Here is a 20602-nt window from a genome sequence, read left to right as displayed (position 1 = left end):
CATAAGGGTGGATCTAGAACCAACAGGTGCCACGTTAACTCTTTGGGGCCGAACATTTTATAACCCACAGGGCCGTCCAACCTCAGATCGGCTGTGCTGTGGAACAGGAAGCCTGGATGAGGCGTTCAAGAAGTAGAGGCTGGGGAGGAATCTGTCAGGGACGATGGGGAAGGGAGTGTTGCCCTGCTTGGGCCAGATGTGTCTCTGGGCTCTGTCAGCAGAGTTTCTCTTCCTTCCTGCTGCTGGTTATCCTGCTTCTTTAGGAACTGATGGCTCCTAAGGGTTCAGAGGTAACCCAACATCCGTCTGCCCCCAAACTACAGACCTTAGTGAAGTCATAATGGACCTTCTCCTCTGTTAAACTTAACCTTTGAGGATTGCCACATTGTTACAGAACAGGTGCTCGACTCAGCGCCATGCTGACTTTCAGCCAGGACTGCTTACTCTTTCATTCACTCTCAGATTGATTTATAGGCACAAGACAGGATTTCTTTCCAGAACTGTAAGTTAAGCTTGCGGGATTGCCTTTTTCCTTCCGGGTCAGCGCTACCATTCTGAGGTCACCAGCTTCCCTCTCTCCCCAGCGTCCCGACTCTTCTGTCCCCTCTTCACTCCACGCTGCCTATGGGAGAGTTCTCATAACAGGCGCAAGGAAAGTTTCTTTGGGCTCGTATAGGTATCTCAGCAGCCTGTGTTCACTCTGCCCACCCCTGTGGCATGTCCTGGGGGGGGGGGGGGGTGACACCAGGGCCTGCAATCTGACAAGGGGGTTGGGAGTCTGGGTCTCCTACCTTGACAGGTGAAGCATCTGATGTGGAAGTGGTTATTGTGGACACGAACCACTTCCCCTTTGCAGGTGTCTCCACATCGGTAGCACTGGATGACATTGGAGCTGCCTCGGGGATTGTAAGGATTCTGCTGATAAGGAACTGTAGAAAGAAACAAAGAGATCACCATCCAGAAGGCCCTTGCTCTTTAGAAACTCTGCTAGAAGACACTGTCCTAATCCTAACTGGGAGAAAAAGCAGAAAGGGAAGTAATTAGCTGAGTACCTTCAATACATCATCAGGGCTGCACCTGCCAAGCTCGGGCATCATGAGAAGGTGAGTGGCATTGAGAAGTGAGTCCATAGATCTCCTTAAGCAGGCAGAGGCTTAAGAGTGAGCATAACCTTTCCTCGCAATAATAGTGGCCAAATTCGTGGAAAAAAAAAAAAGTAAAAGAGGAAGTCGAGTACTTCAAGAAATACCATTTCTTTGGTGATTTCTGGACCAAAACCAGGCCCCGAACTTCTCAAAGAGAATTTGGGTCCTGCAATTGACACGGGTCTCAAAGAAATGGGTGACCGACCCTGCCTCCAATCGGCCTTTGAGTTAAGCAAGTGACACCCTCTCACTGGGCCTCTTGTTTTGACATCTGTAAAATGAGGGTAGTCAGTGGTAGCACAGACTTTGTGTAACAAAGAGGCATAAAGGGGAGGCACTGTAGTTTGGAAGGAGGTTGATGAGGGGACGCCTCTTAAGGCTGCCTTTGAGTGGCAGTTTCCGTAACATTGAGAAAACATCAGAAGTATCTAATGAAGAAAAAGGATCTGGCAGAGAGGACCAAGGGGCTGAAGTCCCTGGAGGCTGGGCATTTAACAATACTGCAGAGCTCTGCTAGCCTCTGGGTCTATTGTTCTCTTGCTCAGACGTTCTCATGGCCACTTTTCTAGATCTCCCGTCCCTGAGATATACTTTGCTTAACCATTCTAAAATCTGGTCATCTGATTAGAATAATTTTGTTTGTTTGTTTATTCTAAGCACCTGCTTCATTCAGGGTTGGAAGGGATATTGACAGCTCTCTGGTCCACTCATTATGTATACGCTGTTGACATAGCTTTGCCAATGAAGAGTCAAATCTCTCTTGCAGAAAGCCCCTAGGGGGACTGGGAGAGAATTCCTCAATTCTCAAACTTGAAGCAACAGTCTAAAATCTTTTGCTCATATCTTATTAGGAGGAGGCTCACTCTTGTCCTGGCTATGAAGATGACCACCTGATTGGAGGGGAATTGATGTCTATCATTGAGACATATCGATTTATTGCCTACAATTTGAACAAGCGTATTATAAGTCACGCAAACCTTGCACTGAAAAGGGACTTAGAGATCACTTGATTCAGGGCTTCCTGACCTAGGGCCGTAGTTGTTAATGGCTGTTGGCTGAAATTTGAATCTTTTATTCTAGGCAGATGAAGGGTGGCCCGTGCTGTCTTGCTTGGCAATGAAATATGAATGGGAAGTGTGTGTGTCACTTTCAGTTGGAAGCCCTATGAGCCAGTTGGTGCCTTTTCCATAGCCCAGCAACCAGTGAAACCCCAGATGGTGTGCAGGATGCATCAGCTTGGGTTCCTGACTGGGAAGTCATGGAGCAGAGCTCCAAGGCTAACCCAGGATGAACATCTATTGTGAGCAAGGAGGAATTTTGTTGCCATTGCCTTGTTACTGCAGCATATCCTGACAGAGGCACCTGGGGTCTAGTATTTCTAATTAAATATAAAATTTGGTGTTAGGTACATTATCCCACAGCTTTCTCCAGATTCTCAAAGATGATCTTTGTAACTGATCTCATCTGCTTCCTCCTTTTGAAGATAAGAAACAGGAAAGTGGGACTTTCAATTATCGTTCACTTACAGGTACCCTGAACTCCCGGTGCACCTTAGGGCAAAAAGCTGGTTGCTGAGCCCTGAAAGTGTTGCCTCGGACAAGTTTGCCATCTGAGGCAGGAGAATATCCTTTTCCCAATCTTTTTCTCGAGTTCATGCTCCTTATCCAACTTGTTTCCCGTCTTAAACTTAAGACAAAAGTTAAGTGAGGTAATTAGTTAACTAAATCATTAATTAACTCATTAAACCGGTCAATACATGTAAAGCATTTCAAAAAGCACATGAAATGCTCTGCAAATGTTCACCGGTACCATGATCATCACATCCTCCCCACAGCTCAGAGCAATCCTTTCCCACCCCCAGAATGTCCATATGCATTCATCCTGTTTCCTTTTCTTCTTTCTCTGATTCTTGTTCACCATCCCTGGAAAATATCCCACTCTCCCCTCTCCCACCAATCTGTGGGGGAAAAAAAACCACATAGATTCTATTTACTTGAGCACTGAAGTGATCCACCATTGTCGAGGGAAACAAATCTATGAGTCTGAAAATCAAGTAAGTACCAACAGGATAATCATTACCAGTAGGGATGAGAGGTCTCAAAAGTATCCCAAAGTCCCTCCAGATGCTCTGTACTGATTTTCACCTACCTCTTCTAATTTAGCCTGCCTTCCTGCTCAAGAACCAACTTCCAAGATCAATTAGATTTTCCCCGATTTGATTTTCTAGGGAAATTTATTTGTGATCATGGTCCTCAGTCAAAACTCAGTCTTTGAACCACTCAGATAAAAAGGCGTAAAATCAGAGTGAGGGGACGGATTGAGAAAATGGGTCTTCTGGCGGGGGGGGGGGGGGGGCAGAGTTACTGATGGGCTCCCCCCCCCCCCGCCAACCCTGCTGCTTCCCTCAGGATGAGGGTGCCGCTTTGGTGATGCTGACAGGCTGGAAACCTACAAATGTCTGATGTTTGTAAATAATCCCATAAATAGAAATGCAGGCATCGCGGGTGTGAGTTCTTCCAGATTGCTGATGTAAATAAACTGTGATTATAAAAGGGCAGCGGTGTAGCAAGATTTGATCTTCGAGATGTGTGAAGATCTTTCCTTATCTACATAGTGCCAACAGGAACTCTAGGGGTCAAGGAGGCTATGCTGACATATGCCATATCTGCTCCTGCCCGGAAAGCATCCTCGGGTGATTACATCCACAACGTAATCTAACCTGATTCTGTGCACGTAGGTGTGTATGGAGGGGTCATTTCTTCCCACCAATCTACACCCCTCCAAAAAAAAAAAAAACCACATTAAAATTTTATTGTTGATTTTCTGCTGGGTATCATTTCCACTAATTTTCATCTCAGAAAGTACTACAAAATCAGTCATGTGGCATAACATTTGTCTTATGGGCAAATGTCCCTTGAATTCCAAATTGACTTTTACGTGAATTTTTGAACTGCCTACCCTGGGAGCAACATTTTACAGCGACCATGAGCCTCAAAGGACATTAACTCTGCTCACTGGTGGAATAATCCATGAAGTTACCGGTTTAGACATATGGATCATGTGATTTGTTTTTCAAATGTGCGCAGGGAATCTCTGGCTTCTGTTTAATGTTATTTGGCCAATAAAGGCACTAGGAGAGGCATTCTCCCTTCCTAGTCCGTAAGCAGTGTTGTCCAGTAGATTTCTGAGTATGGAACTGTTCTGCATTTACATCGTCCAATGTAATAACTACTAGCCATATGTGGCTGTTGGGCACTTGAAATGTGGCTACCATGACGGAGGTATTGAATTTTTAATTTTATTTCTTTTTAATTAATACAAATTTACATTTAAATAGCCACATGTGGCTAGCGGCACCATTATTGGACATTACAGCTTTATAGACCCACAAACGGACACCAGGCAATGAGGATGGGGTGGGGGAGGGGGGTCGGAAAGAAATTAAATCTAGTTGAATCTTATTTATATAAAAATAACATTTATATAAAAATAACACGTACCAATTAGTTCAGGAATACCGCCTCAGACTTAAATTATTCCTTTTCACCCTTGAAGAGTCTTAAAGTTGTACTTAAAAGCAGTTTGCAACAGGAGACAATGACACACACACATTCACCCATCCTGAATTTGATCTGGAAACAAAATCTTCTGAGCAATGAAATAAATACTATTTTTTTTTTAAGTCACAATGTTTTAGGCACTGCGAGACTGAACAATCTTAATTTTTCCAAGAACAAGGGCAAAAAAAGTCAACTGGCAAAAGGCTGTCAGAGTAATTTTTTAAGACAGAAAACCAGCTGGTCAATGCTTTCGAGACGAAAATTGAAGGTTCTGAAAAATGAAGTCGTCTTTCACATGCATAGCAAATCTTTAAGCGCGATGGGGAAATACAACTTAATTCCGCGATGAAGTTTGCACGTGAAGCTCTCCCCAAATGTGACAAAGATAATTTAAAAGTGTTGGAGCACAACAGCACCTCGGGAGGGGAGGGGTGGCCGGCCTCCTGGCAAGTTTAAAGGAGACAGTGAGTTGAACTGAGCAGGAAACAAGCTGAGCATCCAATCAGGCTTTCCCTCCCTCCCTCTGGCCATCCTTTTTTTTTTTTTTTTTTTTTTTTTTTTTTTTTTTTAAATCTTAGGTGCTTCTCTCTCATAGATAGTGTGTGGGTGGCCTGGGTTCCAATTCCCTCCCTGTTCTTACCTGGTTCTACCATCTTGGACAAATCCTCCCTCTGTAATCAATGAGGGGCTTGGACAAAATGATCTGCAAGATTCCCTCCCATTAAAATCTGGGTCTGGCTCTGTGTGTCCTTTTCCGTGCTTCCTTCTCCCTCCCCCTCTCCACCCCCCTTCTCTCCCTGAACTGGTCTCGACTTTTAAACTAGACCGCGTTGTCTGTCATTAGATGAGTCTCTTTCAAAAGCAGATGATGGCGTGATTGCCCTCTCCCAAACACCAAGACCTAAGTTATGTTCTCCTTACTGATGCGGTACCTGCACAATTTACCTTCCTCCCCTGAGGGTTGCCTGACCTTGTAGATAACAACGTGCCTACATTCTAATTGAGTCGTTTTTAAAATCGTCTTTAAAAGGCAGGAGCACCTATGCTATCCTGGGGCATAATGAAAAGAGCGACGGAACTGGCTTGGAGACAGTACAACTGTGAATCACTGGCTGGAAGTGTAATAAAAACAGTGGAGCTTCTGGGTGAATGGTGCAACATCGAGCAGGGAATCAACCGGTTCAGAAATGAGCTTGCAACCGCCCCGGGCCCAGGAAAATAACCGATGGCAGGAGCTGTCACACGTCTGCTCCCCACGGCCTCATTAGGGCCCAGAGTACCCGGGGTGTGTTCACAGGTATTTCCTAAATACCGAGGAGGAGCTCCGACTGTGGATCCAGGCATTTCATGGGTAGAAAGCAGTTGCCTGAAAGCTTAGGGTGGGGTCTGTATAGAAAAGTATCTGGCATTTTACAACAGGATCCTTGAATTTGATGTGGGGGTTGAATCAGGGCCTGCAGCCCTGATCCCGTTTCCTGGGGTAAGGCCACAGAGACGTAGGATCCTTGCATTGAGGCACAGAGGTTAAGGGTGTGGACGCTGGAGTCAGGAAGGCTGAGTTTCTATTCTAGCCCTGCTGCCTGCCGGCTGTGTGACCTTGAACAAGTTAAGGGCGTGACACCTGTCTCAGTTTGCTCATCTCTAGAGTGGGAATAATTCAGGTCATCGGTGAGTATTATATCACTTAAATTATATAGAAGTGCTGAGTACACAGCTTGCATGTAACTCGGGCGTGGTAAATACAAGCAATAATTAATATTAAAAGATCTCTGGGGGGCACCTGGGTGGCTCAGTGGGTTGAGCGTCTGACTTCGGCCCAGGTGATGATCTCAGGGTTCGCGAGTTCAAGCCCCGGGTCAGGCTCTGTGCTGACAGCTCGGAGTCTGGAGCCTGCTTCGGATTCTGTGTCTCCTTCTCTCTCTGCCCCTTCCCAGCTTACGCTCTCTTTCTCTCTCTGTCAAAAATAAATAAACTTAAAAAAATTTAAAAGATCTCTGAAGCCACACGCTCCCATCTCCAACTCAGTATAGGAACTTTTTCTGAATGGCTCCTGTCACTTGCTACCGAGTTGGGTTCAGACATTGTCAAATCCATTTTTGGACCAGTTCAACTTGGGCAAAGGTCTTCTGGTTTTTTCCCTCCCTCCTGGGAAGGGAAGGGTGGTGCCCTGGCTGCCGCCTGTTCCCCACCTTAGAGGCTCCTCCTCTTTCTCCCCCCATCTCCGAGCTGTCTGTGTACGGGTTTCCGTGGGCTGTAGAGGTGGGTGGTTGACATGCTTTTGATGTACCCTGAAGAGGAATGTGTGAATTGGGTGTTTCCTGTGGTGGGAACAGAGGCTATGATCTGCGCTTTCCTGGGGCGGTGTATTTTGGGCACATCTGCTGTTCCCTGGGGGACGCGTTGGCACGTCGGTTGTGTGTGCATACTGAGAATCGGTGAGTGATTTGTTTTCTGGAAACTCTGTAGGGAGACCGCGAGGGCTGCTTTCCCGTAGCGCAGAAGGGCCACGCGTGTGCCCCCTCATGGCGTCATTACACCTGTGTTCATCGCGTGACTCCCTGGGGCCGGTCAGAGCGGAAGAGGACTGGGAGGTGACCTCATACACTAGACTGTGAGCTGCATGAGGGCAGGGACCACGGGTGTCTTGTTGGCCAGTGTACTATTGTGTGCCACGTACGTGAGTGCTCAAAAGTATTTGGTGGATAAATTAAAGAGCGAATAAAATGAGTCCCTTGGTTTCATTTAACAAATGAGAAGGCTGAGGCCCGGAGGGAGGGGAGAGAACTTAGGCTTGCTTGCGTCAGTGTCTGAGGGTGTGTGTTCTAGAATAACAGGATAAGAGAGGCAACCCGGAGAGTGGCCCCAGGGTCACCGAAAGGTGGGGGAGGGAGTTCACAGACACAGAAGAATAAATTTCCATAAATCTGGAGTCGTGCTGAGGCTTAGCATTAGCCCAGGTGGGCCGACGGGGGTTGGGGGGGGGTGGGGTCAGTGGTCTAAGATGCAGAAGCATAAGGGGACAGTTCGGAAAGAAGCTGGACAAAACAGCATGGCTGAATGCCCAAGGAAAGGCCTGGAAGGATAAGAGATAGCAGTGAGAGAGCGGTTACTCTGTCAGAAACTGTGCTCAGCCATATGCATACTCCATCTCACTGAGTTTTCGAGTTCAGGAGGGGGACCTTATTAATATCCCTCTTTTACAGATGCGGAAACTGAGGCCCGAAGAGCTGAGGTCACTCGCCCAAGGCCACACCGTTAGTATGGCAGCAGGACCTGAACCTAGGCAGTTCTCACCACGATGCTTTACTGCCTGCCATGCACCAGTGCCAACACGGCTTCCTCTGGGGAGGGAGTGAGCTTGGGGGAGGCTACAAAGGGCATCTAATTACTCCCCAGACAGTAATCATCCATCCCTTGTCTAGCCGATTTCCAATGTGCACATAAATTTCACACAGATTTAAGAATAACGTTTGGAGGGTACAGCCCAGGAAACTGGGCACGGTAACGCAGCATCTGTGGCCAAGGATGAAGACGCCATGATGGTTGCCCCCTCCCCCCTCCCCCCCCCCCAAAACGAGCAGATGGCAGCCTTGAGCCACTTCCCCGGCACGAGAGGGGCAGCCCGACAGGTGTGGGTGTTGGGTCCCTCAGAGAGGCAGGCTCTGCAGGTGCTGGCAGCTGTCACAGAGCAGAGGCAGGGGCGCTCTGGGAAACCCCCAGTCCCTGCACAGATGGCCCGGCCTGGCCCCACTTTCCCATGTCAGCAGGTCGGTAACACGGTCTGTCACCCCAAGACGACATTATAAAAGCCTTGCTGCAACAGAAACTCTTCCTCAGCCTCTCTCTGCCAGGCTCGTCAGCGTGTTCCGTGGTCATGGCGGGGAGCTGGCAACATGGCTGCGCCACCTTCTTCAGAAGTATGTTGTCAGGACATGTGTCAGAACGGCACGCTCTTGGCCAGACAGGCTGCTCTTGCCTGACAGCCAGCTGCCACGCTCCAGCTCCAGCAGCAAGAGTCTGTCTAGACTCAAATGGCTCTTTACCTCAGCGAGGTCCCAGGCGAGGAGCCTGGACCTCAAGTCCATGACTGGAGTGATGGATTCTTCACTTGTTGGTCAAGTCACTTGATAAAATGAGAATTGTGGATTTTTATTGAGTTGCTAAATTCGGAAAGCTGGTCCCGAAACAATATCATAGAATTAACTTTCTGCTCATTTCTATGTTAATCTTACGATAAGAAAGAAAGAAAGAAAGAAAGAAAGAAAGAAAGGAGGGAGGAAAGACAGGAGGGAGGAAAAAAAGAAAGAAATGAGGGAGGAAAGAAAGAAAGAAAGGAGGAAAGAAAGAAAGAAAGGAAGAAAGAAAGAAAGAAAGAAAGAAAGAAAGAAAGAAAAGGAGGAAAGAAAGAAAGAAAGAAAGAAAAAAAAGAAAGAAAAGAAAGAAAAGAAAGGAGGGAGGAAAGAAAGAAAGAAAGGAGGAAAGAAAGAAAGAAAGGAAGGAAGAAAGAAAGAAAGAAAGAAAGAAAAAAAGAAAGAAAACCCATATACTTCTGACTAAATTCAATAAAACACTTCAAGATTAAAAAACAACAACAATAAAAGCCCTCAATTCTTTCTTTTAAGTCAGCTTGGTTCCTATTTCAGCATAAGCAGAAACTCAACATAAGCAGATGGCCAGCATGTACCCCCATCCTGCTCTTCACTGGGGTTGCGTTGGGGGGCTCAGCCCAGAGGGGCAGCACGGGGCCTCTCTCTAAGGAGTCAAATAGATCTGTGTTCTCATTTCTTTCCCGCAGATTCTCCTCCCCACCTCTGGGCCAGGGAATCATTTTGTTAGCTGGGGGTAAAGGAGTGCTTTTTGCTCTCTCTAATTTACACTTTCTCTAGAATGTTTAGCTTTGTAGTGGATCCTTCCTGTTCTAAGGGCACAAACTTTTGAAATTCAAAAGCCAGGAAGTGACCTCTTTTGTCTCTGCCTCCTGCTGCCCATCCTGGCCCTGAGGCCTCCTTCACTGAATGAAGGGAAGGAGCAGGAGGGCTGGGTGAAGGAAGTACCAGTTAATATTTAAAGACTATCATCTTGCTGCACTTGGGCACGGGGTTCTAAAAATACGATCTACAGAGCTGGGTATGAATGGCTGAGAAGTAGTTGAGACTTGCTGCAGGAGAGGGAAATCCCTAGGGTGTTTGGCATTTGTCCCGCTTGGAGGTGGCTCCTGTCAATCAACACCACATCTCTTGTCATTGCTGACTCTGTCCCTCATATCTTTACCAAGCCCCCAATCAGGGACACTGAAGGGCTGTGAGAAGAGCTAAACGCTAACATGAACTGGGCAATCACTAGGTGCCAGGCCCTGTGCTAAGTTCTTCAGACCTACTATCTCACTGAATTCTCAAGCCCCACGAGACAGATACCCTAGGATCCCTCTTCTATCCAAGGGCAATCTGAGGCACAGAGAGGTTAATTAATTGGCCTGAATTCACACCACATGTAGACATTGGAGCTAGGATTCAGGCAGGCATTGGAGGTCTAGAAGAGGCTTGATTTTGCCTCCTAGTGTATCCCGAGGGAAAGAAGGGGACCTGGCCCGCCAGGCAATCCCAACAAGCACAATGGTTGTCTTGCCCTGGGGCCTCGAGGCACCCTTTCCAGCATCTCTACAAGCTTATCTGAGAACACTATTTGGGTTGCTTCCGAGGCCCTGGAAACCATGTCGGAAATAGAGGAACTCCAGGAAGCTACCAATTGTCTTTGTGCTATGAGTGACTCAGTCCCTTGGCCTCCGAGCCAGAGGTTTTAATACTTATACAATGTTTGCTTCCTGAGACTGGCAGGCCATCAGGCTCTGACAGACTGTTGGGAAATGCAAGGAACATCAGCTGTCACCCGGGCTCCCCTTGACTTATGGGTTTTCAGCATCAGAAGGGAAGGCATATAGAAAATATCTCATCTAGAGCTTTCCTTTTTTTTTTTTTTTTTTTTTAAAGCTTCAAACCCTTCCTTGAAATGATGAAATGGCCTCTAGGTTGTACGGATTCATTGCAAACCATGCCTGGAATGCAAACACGCGGTGACCTGGGAGTTATTCAGGGAAATCCCCTAGACCAGGGGATGCTTGCGTTGGATGGGGCTCCCAGACACGCTTTATTTGCACGGCGTGGTGTTTGTTTTTAAATCCTTCCACATCACCATGGCTCCCACCTCTTCCTTTTGCCTCACCCCTGGCCAGCTTCTCTCCCACACTGCCAGGCACTTGAAGGCACTGGTGTTGTGATCACCGCCCAGGGCCCACACAGCTGCTGTGACTGAAGTGATGTAGGGTCTGACGCGCCACCTACTTGTGACCCCCTCTCTCTCCAATCTAGCCCTCAGGACGGACACCTTCCTTAGGCTCCTTCTCCTCCACATTGTACAGATGCAGCATGCAGCCCTGAGGCTCCGTGAGGGGAGGAGCTCGCTCAGGGTCTCTGCCACCCTGGCCACATCAGATGTTCTCCAGCAGGGAGATGTTCTCCCTTCTGATCAGGGACCGTTTGCCCAAGAACAGGCCAAAGTGAGGTACAAGTGACACCAAAGCCATCCCAAGCAGCTTCGGTGCTCAGGGGCAGAGGTCCCCCAAAGCCCCCTCTTTGATGTCCAGGGTGCTTGCCTCACTGCTCCAAGTTCGACAGGGCTCTCCTGGATGACCTTGGCCATCATCCATTCACCTGCAGGCGCGTTTACTACACAATAGCACCCCCCCACCCCCCCTAACCCCCCCCAATCTGGGCTGTCAGGCCTTTCTTTCCCCAGGCTGGGAGGATGGCTCACCATGGTTCTACTGTGTCTCATCTGCTCCCTCCCTCCCTCTTTCTTTCTTTATCTCTCAGTCCCTCTCTCCTTCTGCCTTTCTTCCCCCTCCCCACCTTCCCCTTTTCTTCCTTCCTCCTCTGTCTTACCAAGATTTCTGTTAATATCTGGTTCTTCCCTGGGAGACGGAACCAGTTATTTTTTGTGAGGCCTCAGGCAGGACACGCCCCATTCCTGGGTTACTGTTTTCCCATCTATAAAGGAAAAGGTTTGCATTCTTGGATCTCTCAGTTTCCTTTCGGAGCCAATATGCTATGCATATTAAACACAAGTGCAACACAAAATGCCTTCAGGGGCCAGGCAGGTAATGTCAGTACAAAATCAATCCAAGGGGATCAAACTGACAAGATTGGCTCACCTAATGGAGAAGAAGCTGCTAGGCCCCAGGGGATTATTGTCCTGCAAAAACCTGTTAAGGTCCCAAAAAGGCGTATCTGTGGCGGGATATATTCTGCCTGTGGGCCACCAGTTTGGGATCCCTGCATCCAGGCAGATAGATGACCACAAAGTCACTTCCAATTACCGTCTGAGAAGTCACATGCGCACCATATGCCTGTAGGATCTGGAAGAGTAGAATATTCCTAAAATGAGGTCTTGCAGAGCCCCAGGCTGGATAAGGGAGCACCATATAAGCATGTCAATCTCAAGGTCCTGGCTACATTACTTCCTCAGGGACGGGCATGGGTTTTCAATTTTTCTGACCATGAACCACTAGAAGAAATTACTTTTGCAAAATGACCCAATACACAAATACGTGAAACAAAATTTTCGCAAACAAGACTTATTTTTAGTACACATGATACGTACTGATCTTTTCTTTCTCTATTCCATTCCATTTGAATACTTCATGCTATTTCATTAAAAAATGTTGCTTGCCACCCAGTAATATGTATAAGTTCAGAGATGAAAAGAATGATGAAGATCATTCTAGGTTTGCACTGTCCCACAGGCTAATCATTCTTTAAATGTGGCCAAATTAAAATCAGTTAAGTAAAATTAAAAATCCGGTTTCCCAGTCACACTAGCCGTATTTTAAGTACTCATGTGGCCACATATGGCAAGTGGCAATTGTATTGGACAGCAGAAATAGAACATCGTCATTAGTGCAGAAAGTTCTATTAGGTGTCTTTACAACAAGCCTCGCGGTTTTGCCAAGAAAAGAGACCAAGGCCCATGGCCCTTCAGAGAGAGAGATCTGAAATTGCAGACGTATGGGTTGGGGACAAATGGAGGTAGCCTCAAAGATGTCTGCCAGGGTCACACGAGGAATCAGGGTGAAGAGTGGGCCCTTGCAGGTGTATCTTCACTATGGGACCCGCAACTCAAAGGCCACATCTGCAGTCCACAGGTGAGGTGGTTGGATTAGACTCTTAACCTTCACAGAAAAACAGAAGCAAATTTTCATGGCTCTAGGTGGTATTTATGGAGTAGTTTCTGTGAGCTGGAGCAAAAATGGGCTATGGAACCTGTCAGATGTGGGTTCAAATCCAGCCTTTTCCTCTCGCAAGCTGTATGAGATCGAGCAAAGTGCTATGCCACTGAGCCTCAGTTTCCTGATCTGTAAACTGGGAATGGTATATTTGCCTTTCAGAATTTTTGAATGGAGCAGAGGTGGCGTAAATGGCTCCTTTCTTCCTGGAAGTGCTTTGTGCCATATCATCTGGTATATTGCAAGTGCTAAGCCAAAGCTTGCTGTAATGATAACGATAACAGCAATAATAATAGCAAAGCTAAATATTGTGGAGATGTACAGATAAAGTAAATACATCTCCTACTCTATAGGAAATTCCACGATGGAGTAGGGAAGTTTTTTTTTTTTATTGCATCTTTTTAAAGATATGTTTTTAACGTTTTATTTATTTTTGAGAGAGAGAGAGCACAAGCAGGAGCAGGCGAGGGACAGAGAGAGAGAGAGAGGGGAACAGAAGATCCGAAGCGGACTCTGTGCTGACAGCAGCAAACCCGGTGTGGGGCTGGAACTCATAAACTGCGAGATCATGACCTGAGCTGAAGTCAGAGGCTCAACCATCTGAGCCACCCAGATGCCCCTAAATTTATTAAAATTAAGTTTATTTATTTTGAGAGAGAGAGTGGGGGAGGGGCAGAGAGAGAGAGAGAGAGAGAGAGAGAGAGAGGGAATCCTAAGCAGGCTCTGAGTGGCAGCATGGAGCCTGACACCAGGCTCGAACTCATGAGATCATGACCCAGCTGAGACCAAGAGTGGGTGGCTTAACTGACTGAGCCACCCAGGCACCCCTTTTATTACTGCGTCTTTAATGCCAAACCCAGTCCCTGGGGACTAGTAGGCACTCAATTCATACTTGCCAAATAACAAATAATGAAAATATGTCCCTAAATGCTACAGCCTAGAATTTCTTAAAAGAATCAGAGAGGTCTAAAAATGGGGTGCTGACAATCTTACCAATTATTTCTGATTGAAAAGGGGAGGGGAAAGAAAGACAACAACTGAGGACGGGGCATTCTGTACTTTAAAGTAGGTTGTTGACACATGGTTATCTGGGATGAAGAAGTCAAGACACGGTAAGTAACCAAGAAAGAGAATAAAACGACTAAAAGATAATTAGGGGGAAAGATGAATACATTTCCTTCGGAGAGAAAAGGTTTTATAAAAACAAAGATCCTCTCCCCGCCCCCCCCCCCCTTCCCCAAATCAATGGGCAAAAGTTGTTTTTCTTTTTTTTTACCTTCAGGAAACAAAGCATTGTTCAGAGTTTAAAGTTGAATCTGTTTATCCAGGGGGATGCGGGGGCAATGTTTACTTTCTTGTGTATCAGCAAGTAGTTCTCAATTACGGTTTGGCCCGTGCAGACTGCCCTGCAAACAGCTTTTCCCGGCCGCAATGTAGCGGACATCTGTTGTTTTGCTTGCTCAGCATCTGTTCGGCTTCTTCTGGCAACACAACCCCGTTTTCCCGTGGGGAACCCGCTCTGTGGGGTTTGGGTGGGCTGACCCTCTTCCAACGTGGGGTCGGGAAGGAGCCCGGGCCGGCCAGTCAAGAGAACCCCAATTCTCTCCCACGTGACTGGCAGGCACGTGACCACGTCATCTCCGGGGATTTCTACAGGAGCTCTCCCAGAAGCCATCTGGGTTGCTAAGCTAGGGGAAGGCGGTCCGGGGCTCCCGATGCCATCTCGCCCCCCACGTTGGGACAGCCTAGTAGATAGGGATGGAAGGAGAGGATGAACAGATCCCCTGAATCTATCACCTGAGTCTGTGGATCCAGATGGGCCCGAAGCCAGCGGCACATCTGAGCTTCCCAATTATACGCACCAATATAGCACAGTCTTTTTCTAAAACAATTATGAGTGAGCTTGAGTTGTGGTTTCGTCACATGCAGCCGACTACTTTATGTCTTAATTAATCACAGTTTTCCCTCTAAATCATAATCTGCCATCGATTTAAGTTAAACACATTCCAGGACCATTTCATGCCAGACCTCGTGTATGTGACGTGATCCCGGCATCTCGCTGAGGGCACAAGGACGGATGAGGTGGACACGGTCCCCTGTCCTCGTGTGACTCACACTCCAGCAGGGAAAATAGTGGGCAAAGTGCTCCAAGAGAGGAAGAGGAGTCCGTAGCAGGCACCACTGCTGCGGTCTCAACGGCCATTCGTCTCTTCATCTGCTAACAGAACCTCCCTCTCCTGCAGGAAATCCATTTTTGTTTATCCTCCCCTGAGCAGCCATGTCTTTCTGTCTTTCCTAGACCTGGGGAGGGAGTCCTTATTGGTGAAACTGGCTCTCATAACCTCATTCCTTTGTCAGCTGATTGACCCAGGCAGAGGCACGTGACAGACTCCTGGTCGAAGAGACAGGAGGGGAGGTCAGGTGGAAGCCCAAGGTTTTCCTTGCCCTTCTCAGCCTCTGGACGTTTTTGTCCGCCTTGGACGCTGGAACTGCAGCCCTGCCTCCCGCAACGGATCCTGAGGGGGGCCACCTACACTGTAAAGAATCTGGGTGCTTGAGGAGGCTGCTGAGCCTTTAAATCGACCTGCGTGGATCTGCTATCACCCCTCCCCTCCTCTGGCCTTTCTCTTCTATGAAACAGACATGGCTGGATTCTTGAAGCTACTTTTAGTTGGGGGCTGTCCCGTATGGCTGCAGGCACTCTATGGAACCAAGGGTGCTATGCTAAGGAGCCTCTGAGCAGTCGAGGAAGGTTTCTGGAGCCACTCTGGAGATGAAAAAGTTAGCCAAGCAGAGGTGAGGTGAGACAAGGTGGGTGTGGAAGTCAGTGGTGGAAGTGAAACTGGAATGATGTCTTCATGGCGGTGCTTTTTGCTGGATGTTTCTCAAAGTGATCAGCCAACCGCCTGCTTCGGAATCACCTGGGGAGGGGGTGTGGATTATCAAAATACAGATTCCTGGGCTTTACCCCATACCTACTGAATCAGACTTTACGTTTTAAACAAGCTCCTCTGGAGAGTCTTTTCTTAAAAGACCGAGAGCCCTTGGGTTAGTGACTAGAAGACTCGCCCACTCTTTGGCACCACGATGAGAATGTTAGAAATCTTGATATCTGATACTAGTGCACATCAAAAGTGTTGTCACAGATAGATTTATGCCAATATCCTTCTGAGTATTACAAAGTGTATTTTCTCCGATGTGTTTGCCAATCTTCACAGATGTTTAAAAGTCAGCTGGCAATGAAATGATGTCCTAATACAAATAGATTAGCCTCCTCTTAATTCATTAAACCCTTTTCTTTTCTAAAGCTGTCATTTCTCTTAGGAAGAGCTGTTTCTGGTCTGTTATTAGAGCTATCACCTCCCCACCCCCCCCCCCCCATCAGGCAGAGATGAACAGTGGTGGCTGCGTGGGCAGAGAGATGAGCAAAGGTGTTTCCTCTCTCTCTAGTGTATTCTGAGGAATGCGCTTTGAGGTCTCAGAACCAGCTTGTCACGTTGGCACTTGTCCAAACCAGAGTCGGTTCTTGGACACGATGAACCCTGAAACTCGTGGGTTCGTGGAAACTCTCATAGTCTACCCATTACCAAGACACATAGATGGATCCTTTACTGGGCTCCCCAGTTCAGCCTTTTCCCTCCATCTCTCCCCTGGCTTCCATCGCTTTCCTACCACACATCTTTCCTAGATCAGTGGCTCTCAACGACGGGCAATTCCCTGATCCCCCTGACCCTACACACGGGGCGGGGGGGTCATTTCAGTGTCTTGACTGAATTTTAGCTCGTGTTTTTGGATTCCACAGCAGAGTCAGGACTAGAATCCAGGACTTCTGATGCCAAGTCTAGTGTTCATGCCATGGCCGCAGGATCCACGGTACCAGAAAAAAGACCTGAACTTAGGAGAGTGGACGGGATGGGATGAAATGGAAATGGGCAGTGCAGGCAGAAGAGTCAAGCAGACTGCACGAGCAGGGAGGGGGCTTGGTAGCTGGAGGTACAATATACTTGGCTAGAATGGCATACACAGAGAGCACAGTGCGTTTAGATCTCAAGAGCAGCTGCTCAAAAGTCCAGGAGCCCACAGAATCCGGTTTAACGTGAGTTAATTTGAACTAAGAGCTCCTGCAAATACAATCTTAAGGAGGGGATTAAAATTCTGCACCATTGTAGCTCAAAAGCAGCCATAGACAATAGGAAAATGAATGAACATGGCTGCGTTCCAATAAAACTTTATTTACGAAGATAGGCAGTGGGCCGGAATTAACCTTCGAGCCACAGCTTGCCCACCCCTGCTACAGACTCATTCAGTGGGCCAGCAGAAGTGTGTGTGGCTATGCTCAGCGTCCTGATGCCACCCATGTTTCAAAGCCAGCTCAGAGGTTGTCTGGCTGGGTATTAGACTAGATGATTTTAAAGCTCCCTAGCCACTATGAGATTCAAGGATGCTTTGGCCTGATTTTACCTCAAGGATAGAGAGGTAGAATCTCCACCTCCAATTCAAGCTATGTTTGGAATGGAAACTATCCGCCAACAAAATGCCTCCAATTGTAATTGCCAGTTCTATAACTGAGCATATGTTGGTGGAAGCTTCAATTCATAGTGAGCCAGTTAAAATGCAAGGAAGGGACAGCTAGCAGATCTTTCGAGTTAAGAGTCCAGGCTGTTAATTACTTCTGTAAAAGAAATACATAAACATGCAGATGGCAACTGTAGTAAATATGATCATCTACATATAAATATCAAACTCCAACCCACTCCTCGAGGCCTATCTCGTATGCAACACACTTCTAGAAATTCTTCCAGATTCTCCCCTCACTCTCCTCTAAATATGAGCTCTCTTCTTTAAAAACTCATGGCATATACTCCTTATGACTAAGCAGTGGTTCTCAAACTTGAGCAGGCATCACAATCCCTAAATGTCTTGTCAAAAGACAGATTGCTGGGCCCCAATGCCCCAGTTTTCCATCGAATAGGTCTGGCGTGAGGCTGAGAATTTGCATTTCTAATGAGTTCCCTGGTGATGCTCCTGCTGCTGGTCAGGGGACCACCACTGACCTAGAACATTTCCTAAACTATAATGGCGTTATTTGTGCTTGCTTTCTTTCCCTTAGCAGATTTTAAATTGCTTGAGGAGAAATGCTACAGCCTAGACGATTCTTGCAGGTCCTCGCCAAACATCTAGACACGCCCGTGGGATGAGGTGAGGAGTTAAGTTTCTGGTCAGGATGAACTTGACAGCTGTTTCCTACAACAGGTATTTCTTGAGCCCACAAAGAAGGCAAATGCAACAGACATGTTCCCAAGAAGTAACTAGGAGCCAGTACAGGAAATTTCTGTGGCTAAACCACGCTGTAATAGAAATCACAACATGGTCAAGTTCAACATTCTGGTGGAAGACCAAAACCCAAATGAAATCCATCAAATGGTTATGTAACTTTTCCTATACACAATGTGGTTACTGGGTAGGGGTGGGTGGGTGTGTGTGTGGGGGGGGACGCACAATGACAAATACCAGAAACACTAAAGCTCAGCTCAATACCCTTTGTAAGGAATCAAAAAATAAAAGCACGTTGGGGATCAGAATGTGGCTTTATTTGGAGTCAGGGTCTTTAAGGAGGTGATTAGGTTAAAATGAAGCCATTAGGGTAGGCTCTAACCTAATAGACTGATGTCCTTATAAGAAGAGGAGATCAGGGCAGAAGCATGCACGCGGCGATGTGAAGGCACAGGAAGAAGACAGCCATCCACAAGCCAAGGAGAGAGGCCTCCGGAGAAACCAACCCTGATGACCCCTCGATCTCCGACTTCGAGCCTCCAGAGCTATCGTAAGATAGATTTCTGTTGTTTAAGCCACCCACGTGGGGTATTTTGTTAGGGTAGCCCAAGCAAACTTATATAGGTTCCACAGCAGTATTTTAAATAATATAAAGGGTATAAAAGCTGCCAGGGAATCAAGATTATGCAATGCCCCCAGAGTACAATATGCCCTGCACCACCTCAGCCCTAACATCTCTTGCCTGGAGGATCCCAGCAAGTCCACACCGGACCTTCTCCTCACCCACTCTCCACACAGTAGGCACAGAGATGCTTTCAAAATGCAAATCTGATGACGCTTCACCTTGACTCCCACCACCGCCAATGGCATTTAACACCATTCAGTGGCTTCACTTGACCTTTGGGATAGAGCCAGACTGCGTGCCATGGTCTGCAAGGCCCTGCGTGGCCCGGTCCCTGCCAGCTTCCCCCATCTCTTCCCAGACCCTTTTCCCCTCTGGCAGTGCATGATAGCCACACTGGCTTTCTTTCTTTTTCCTCAAATGCATCCTGATCTTTCTCAACACCAGAGACTCCCAGTCTGAAACAGACACGCCAGAGGGGCTTCTGCATTCGGACGAGTGACATTTCCTGGAAAACGCATCTTGAGGCAGATGGCTTCCGGCAGGAAGAAGTCCTGACTGCTCTTGCCCCACTGCCTTTGTCAGGCTAGTCACCAGCAGAAATCATCCAAAGAGCAGCTGAAAAGTGTCAGAGCTTTGAGGAAGGGGCACAGTAAAAGGTGAGGCCTACCGAGATGTACACAGGATGTCCTTCCCGAGCTGGACACAGGTGTCACCAGGTACCACTCACCTGGGAATTGTAAAAGGAGCTGAGGGGTGAAATTCTGGGCCTGTTGGCCAAAACAAATCACCTGCTCTGACGAGAGTGATGAAAGGGTTCTTTCTTTATGGTCTGGCTTGTCCACTGCCCTTCCAGACACAAAGAGAAGCGCAAAGCCTCTATCCTGTGCTTGCTGTCCTATGTCTCTTTTTATTATCACTTAATTGTAGAGACCACGCTTTCTGAATGAGAGACCGAAATGCATGGTTGGACGCATGGCCTAACAATGGGATGAAATATTTAAAATGAGGACAACTGAACATAAGGACACTAAACCCGCAATGAACTGACTCTTTTTACCTTGCCCTATTTACCTATAACCCAAATAAAGCTGGATTTGCCTTTGCTCAACTGCTGTGCAGAATTGTATTAAATTTTAATGATTAAAAGACACATAGCCAGCAACCAAAAGTAATAAAAAAAAAAAAAAGCCAAATATATGCTGGCTTCTCTTTCAAAGAATAGCCAAGGGAAAAAGGCATCTACTTAATAACTAGCAAAACAGAGGCTACCCCAAAGGCTTTCTCATTCACTGCCTCATTTGACTGTCACCAGACATGGGAGTCAGGAGAGGTGACGGTCATGTTGCCCGTTTTATGGATGAAAAAACTGAGGCTCAGGGAGCTGGAGAGATGTGGCCAGACTCCTACATATGCCTTCTGACCCTAGTTCAGTGAACTTTCTTTTCTACACTTTTGCACACACACACACACACAGACACAGACACACACATCACACACTCACAGAGACCACTAGGCTCCCTTTCCACTATTCTGCATCCTAAAATATTGTTTTTTGTTTTTTATTTCCTGGCACTGATGTCAGAAAAAATGATTATTGCCAATATAGGTTCAAGAAATCCCAAGAGATTCATTAACATTTGATTCCCAAACCCCAGTTAAACGTGTTGCTCAGAAAAGAAGGAGCAAATGTCAATGAAACATACAACCATTTTTGCTCTCT

General features: G+C 47.1%; 1 protein-coding gene and 1 long non-coding RNA gene across 9 annotated transcripts in view; one reads left to right on the top strand and one right to left on the bottom strand.

Annotated features, from left to right (window-relative positions):
- ABLIM3 (actin binding LIM protein family member 3) overlaps positions 1 to 20602 on the bottom strand; it is a 108571-nt gene that overhangs the window by 69288 nt on the left and 18681 nt on the right. For all 8 annotated transcript variants that reach the window (XM_060634639.3, XM_060634641.3, XM_060634644.3 and 5 more), the window contains one exon: positions 792 to 929. In XM_060634639.3, the coding sequence (XP_060490622.1) occupies positions 792 to 929 (138 nt within the window). The remainder of the gene's footprint in view (positions 1 to 791; positions 930 to 20602) is intronic.
- Positions 158 to 8982, top strand: LOC132680828 (uncharacterized). Its single transcript, XR_009610728.3, has 4 exons — positions 158 to 502; positions 857 to 1103; positions 7172 to 7296; positions 7909 to 8982. It is a non-coding gene; the product is annotated as an uncharacterized LOC132680828 (long non-coding RNA).

The sequence above is a fragment of the Panthera onca genome, chromosome A1 (assembly GCF_046562875.1).
Source record: "Panthera onca isolate mPanOnc1 chromosome A1, mPanOnc1 haplotype 2, whole genome shotgun sequence".
Lineage (NCBI taxonomy): Eukaryota > Metazoa > Chordata > Mammalia > Carnivora > Felidae > Panthera > Panthera onca.
Note: the sequence above shows the minus strand (reverse complement) of the source record. Positions and strands in the feature narration are given on the sequence as shown.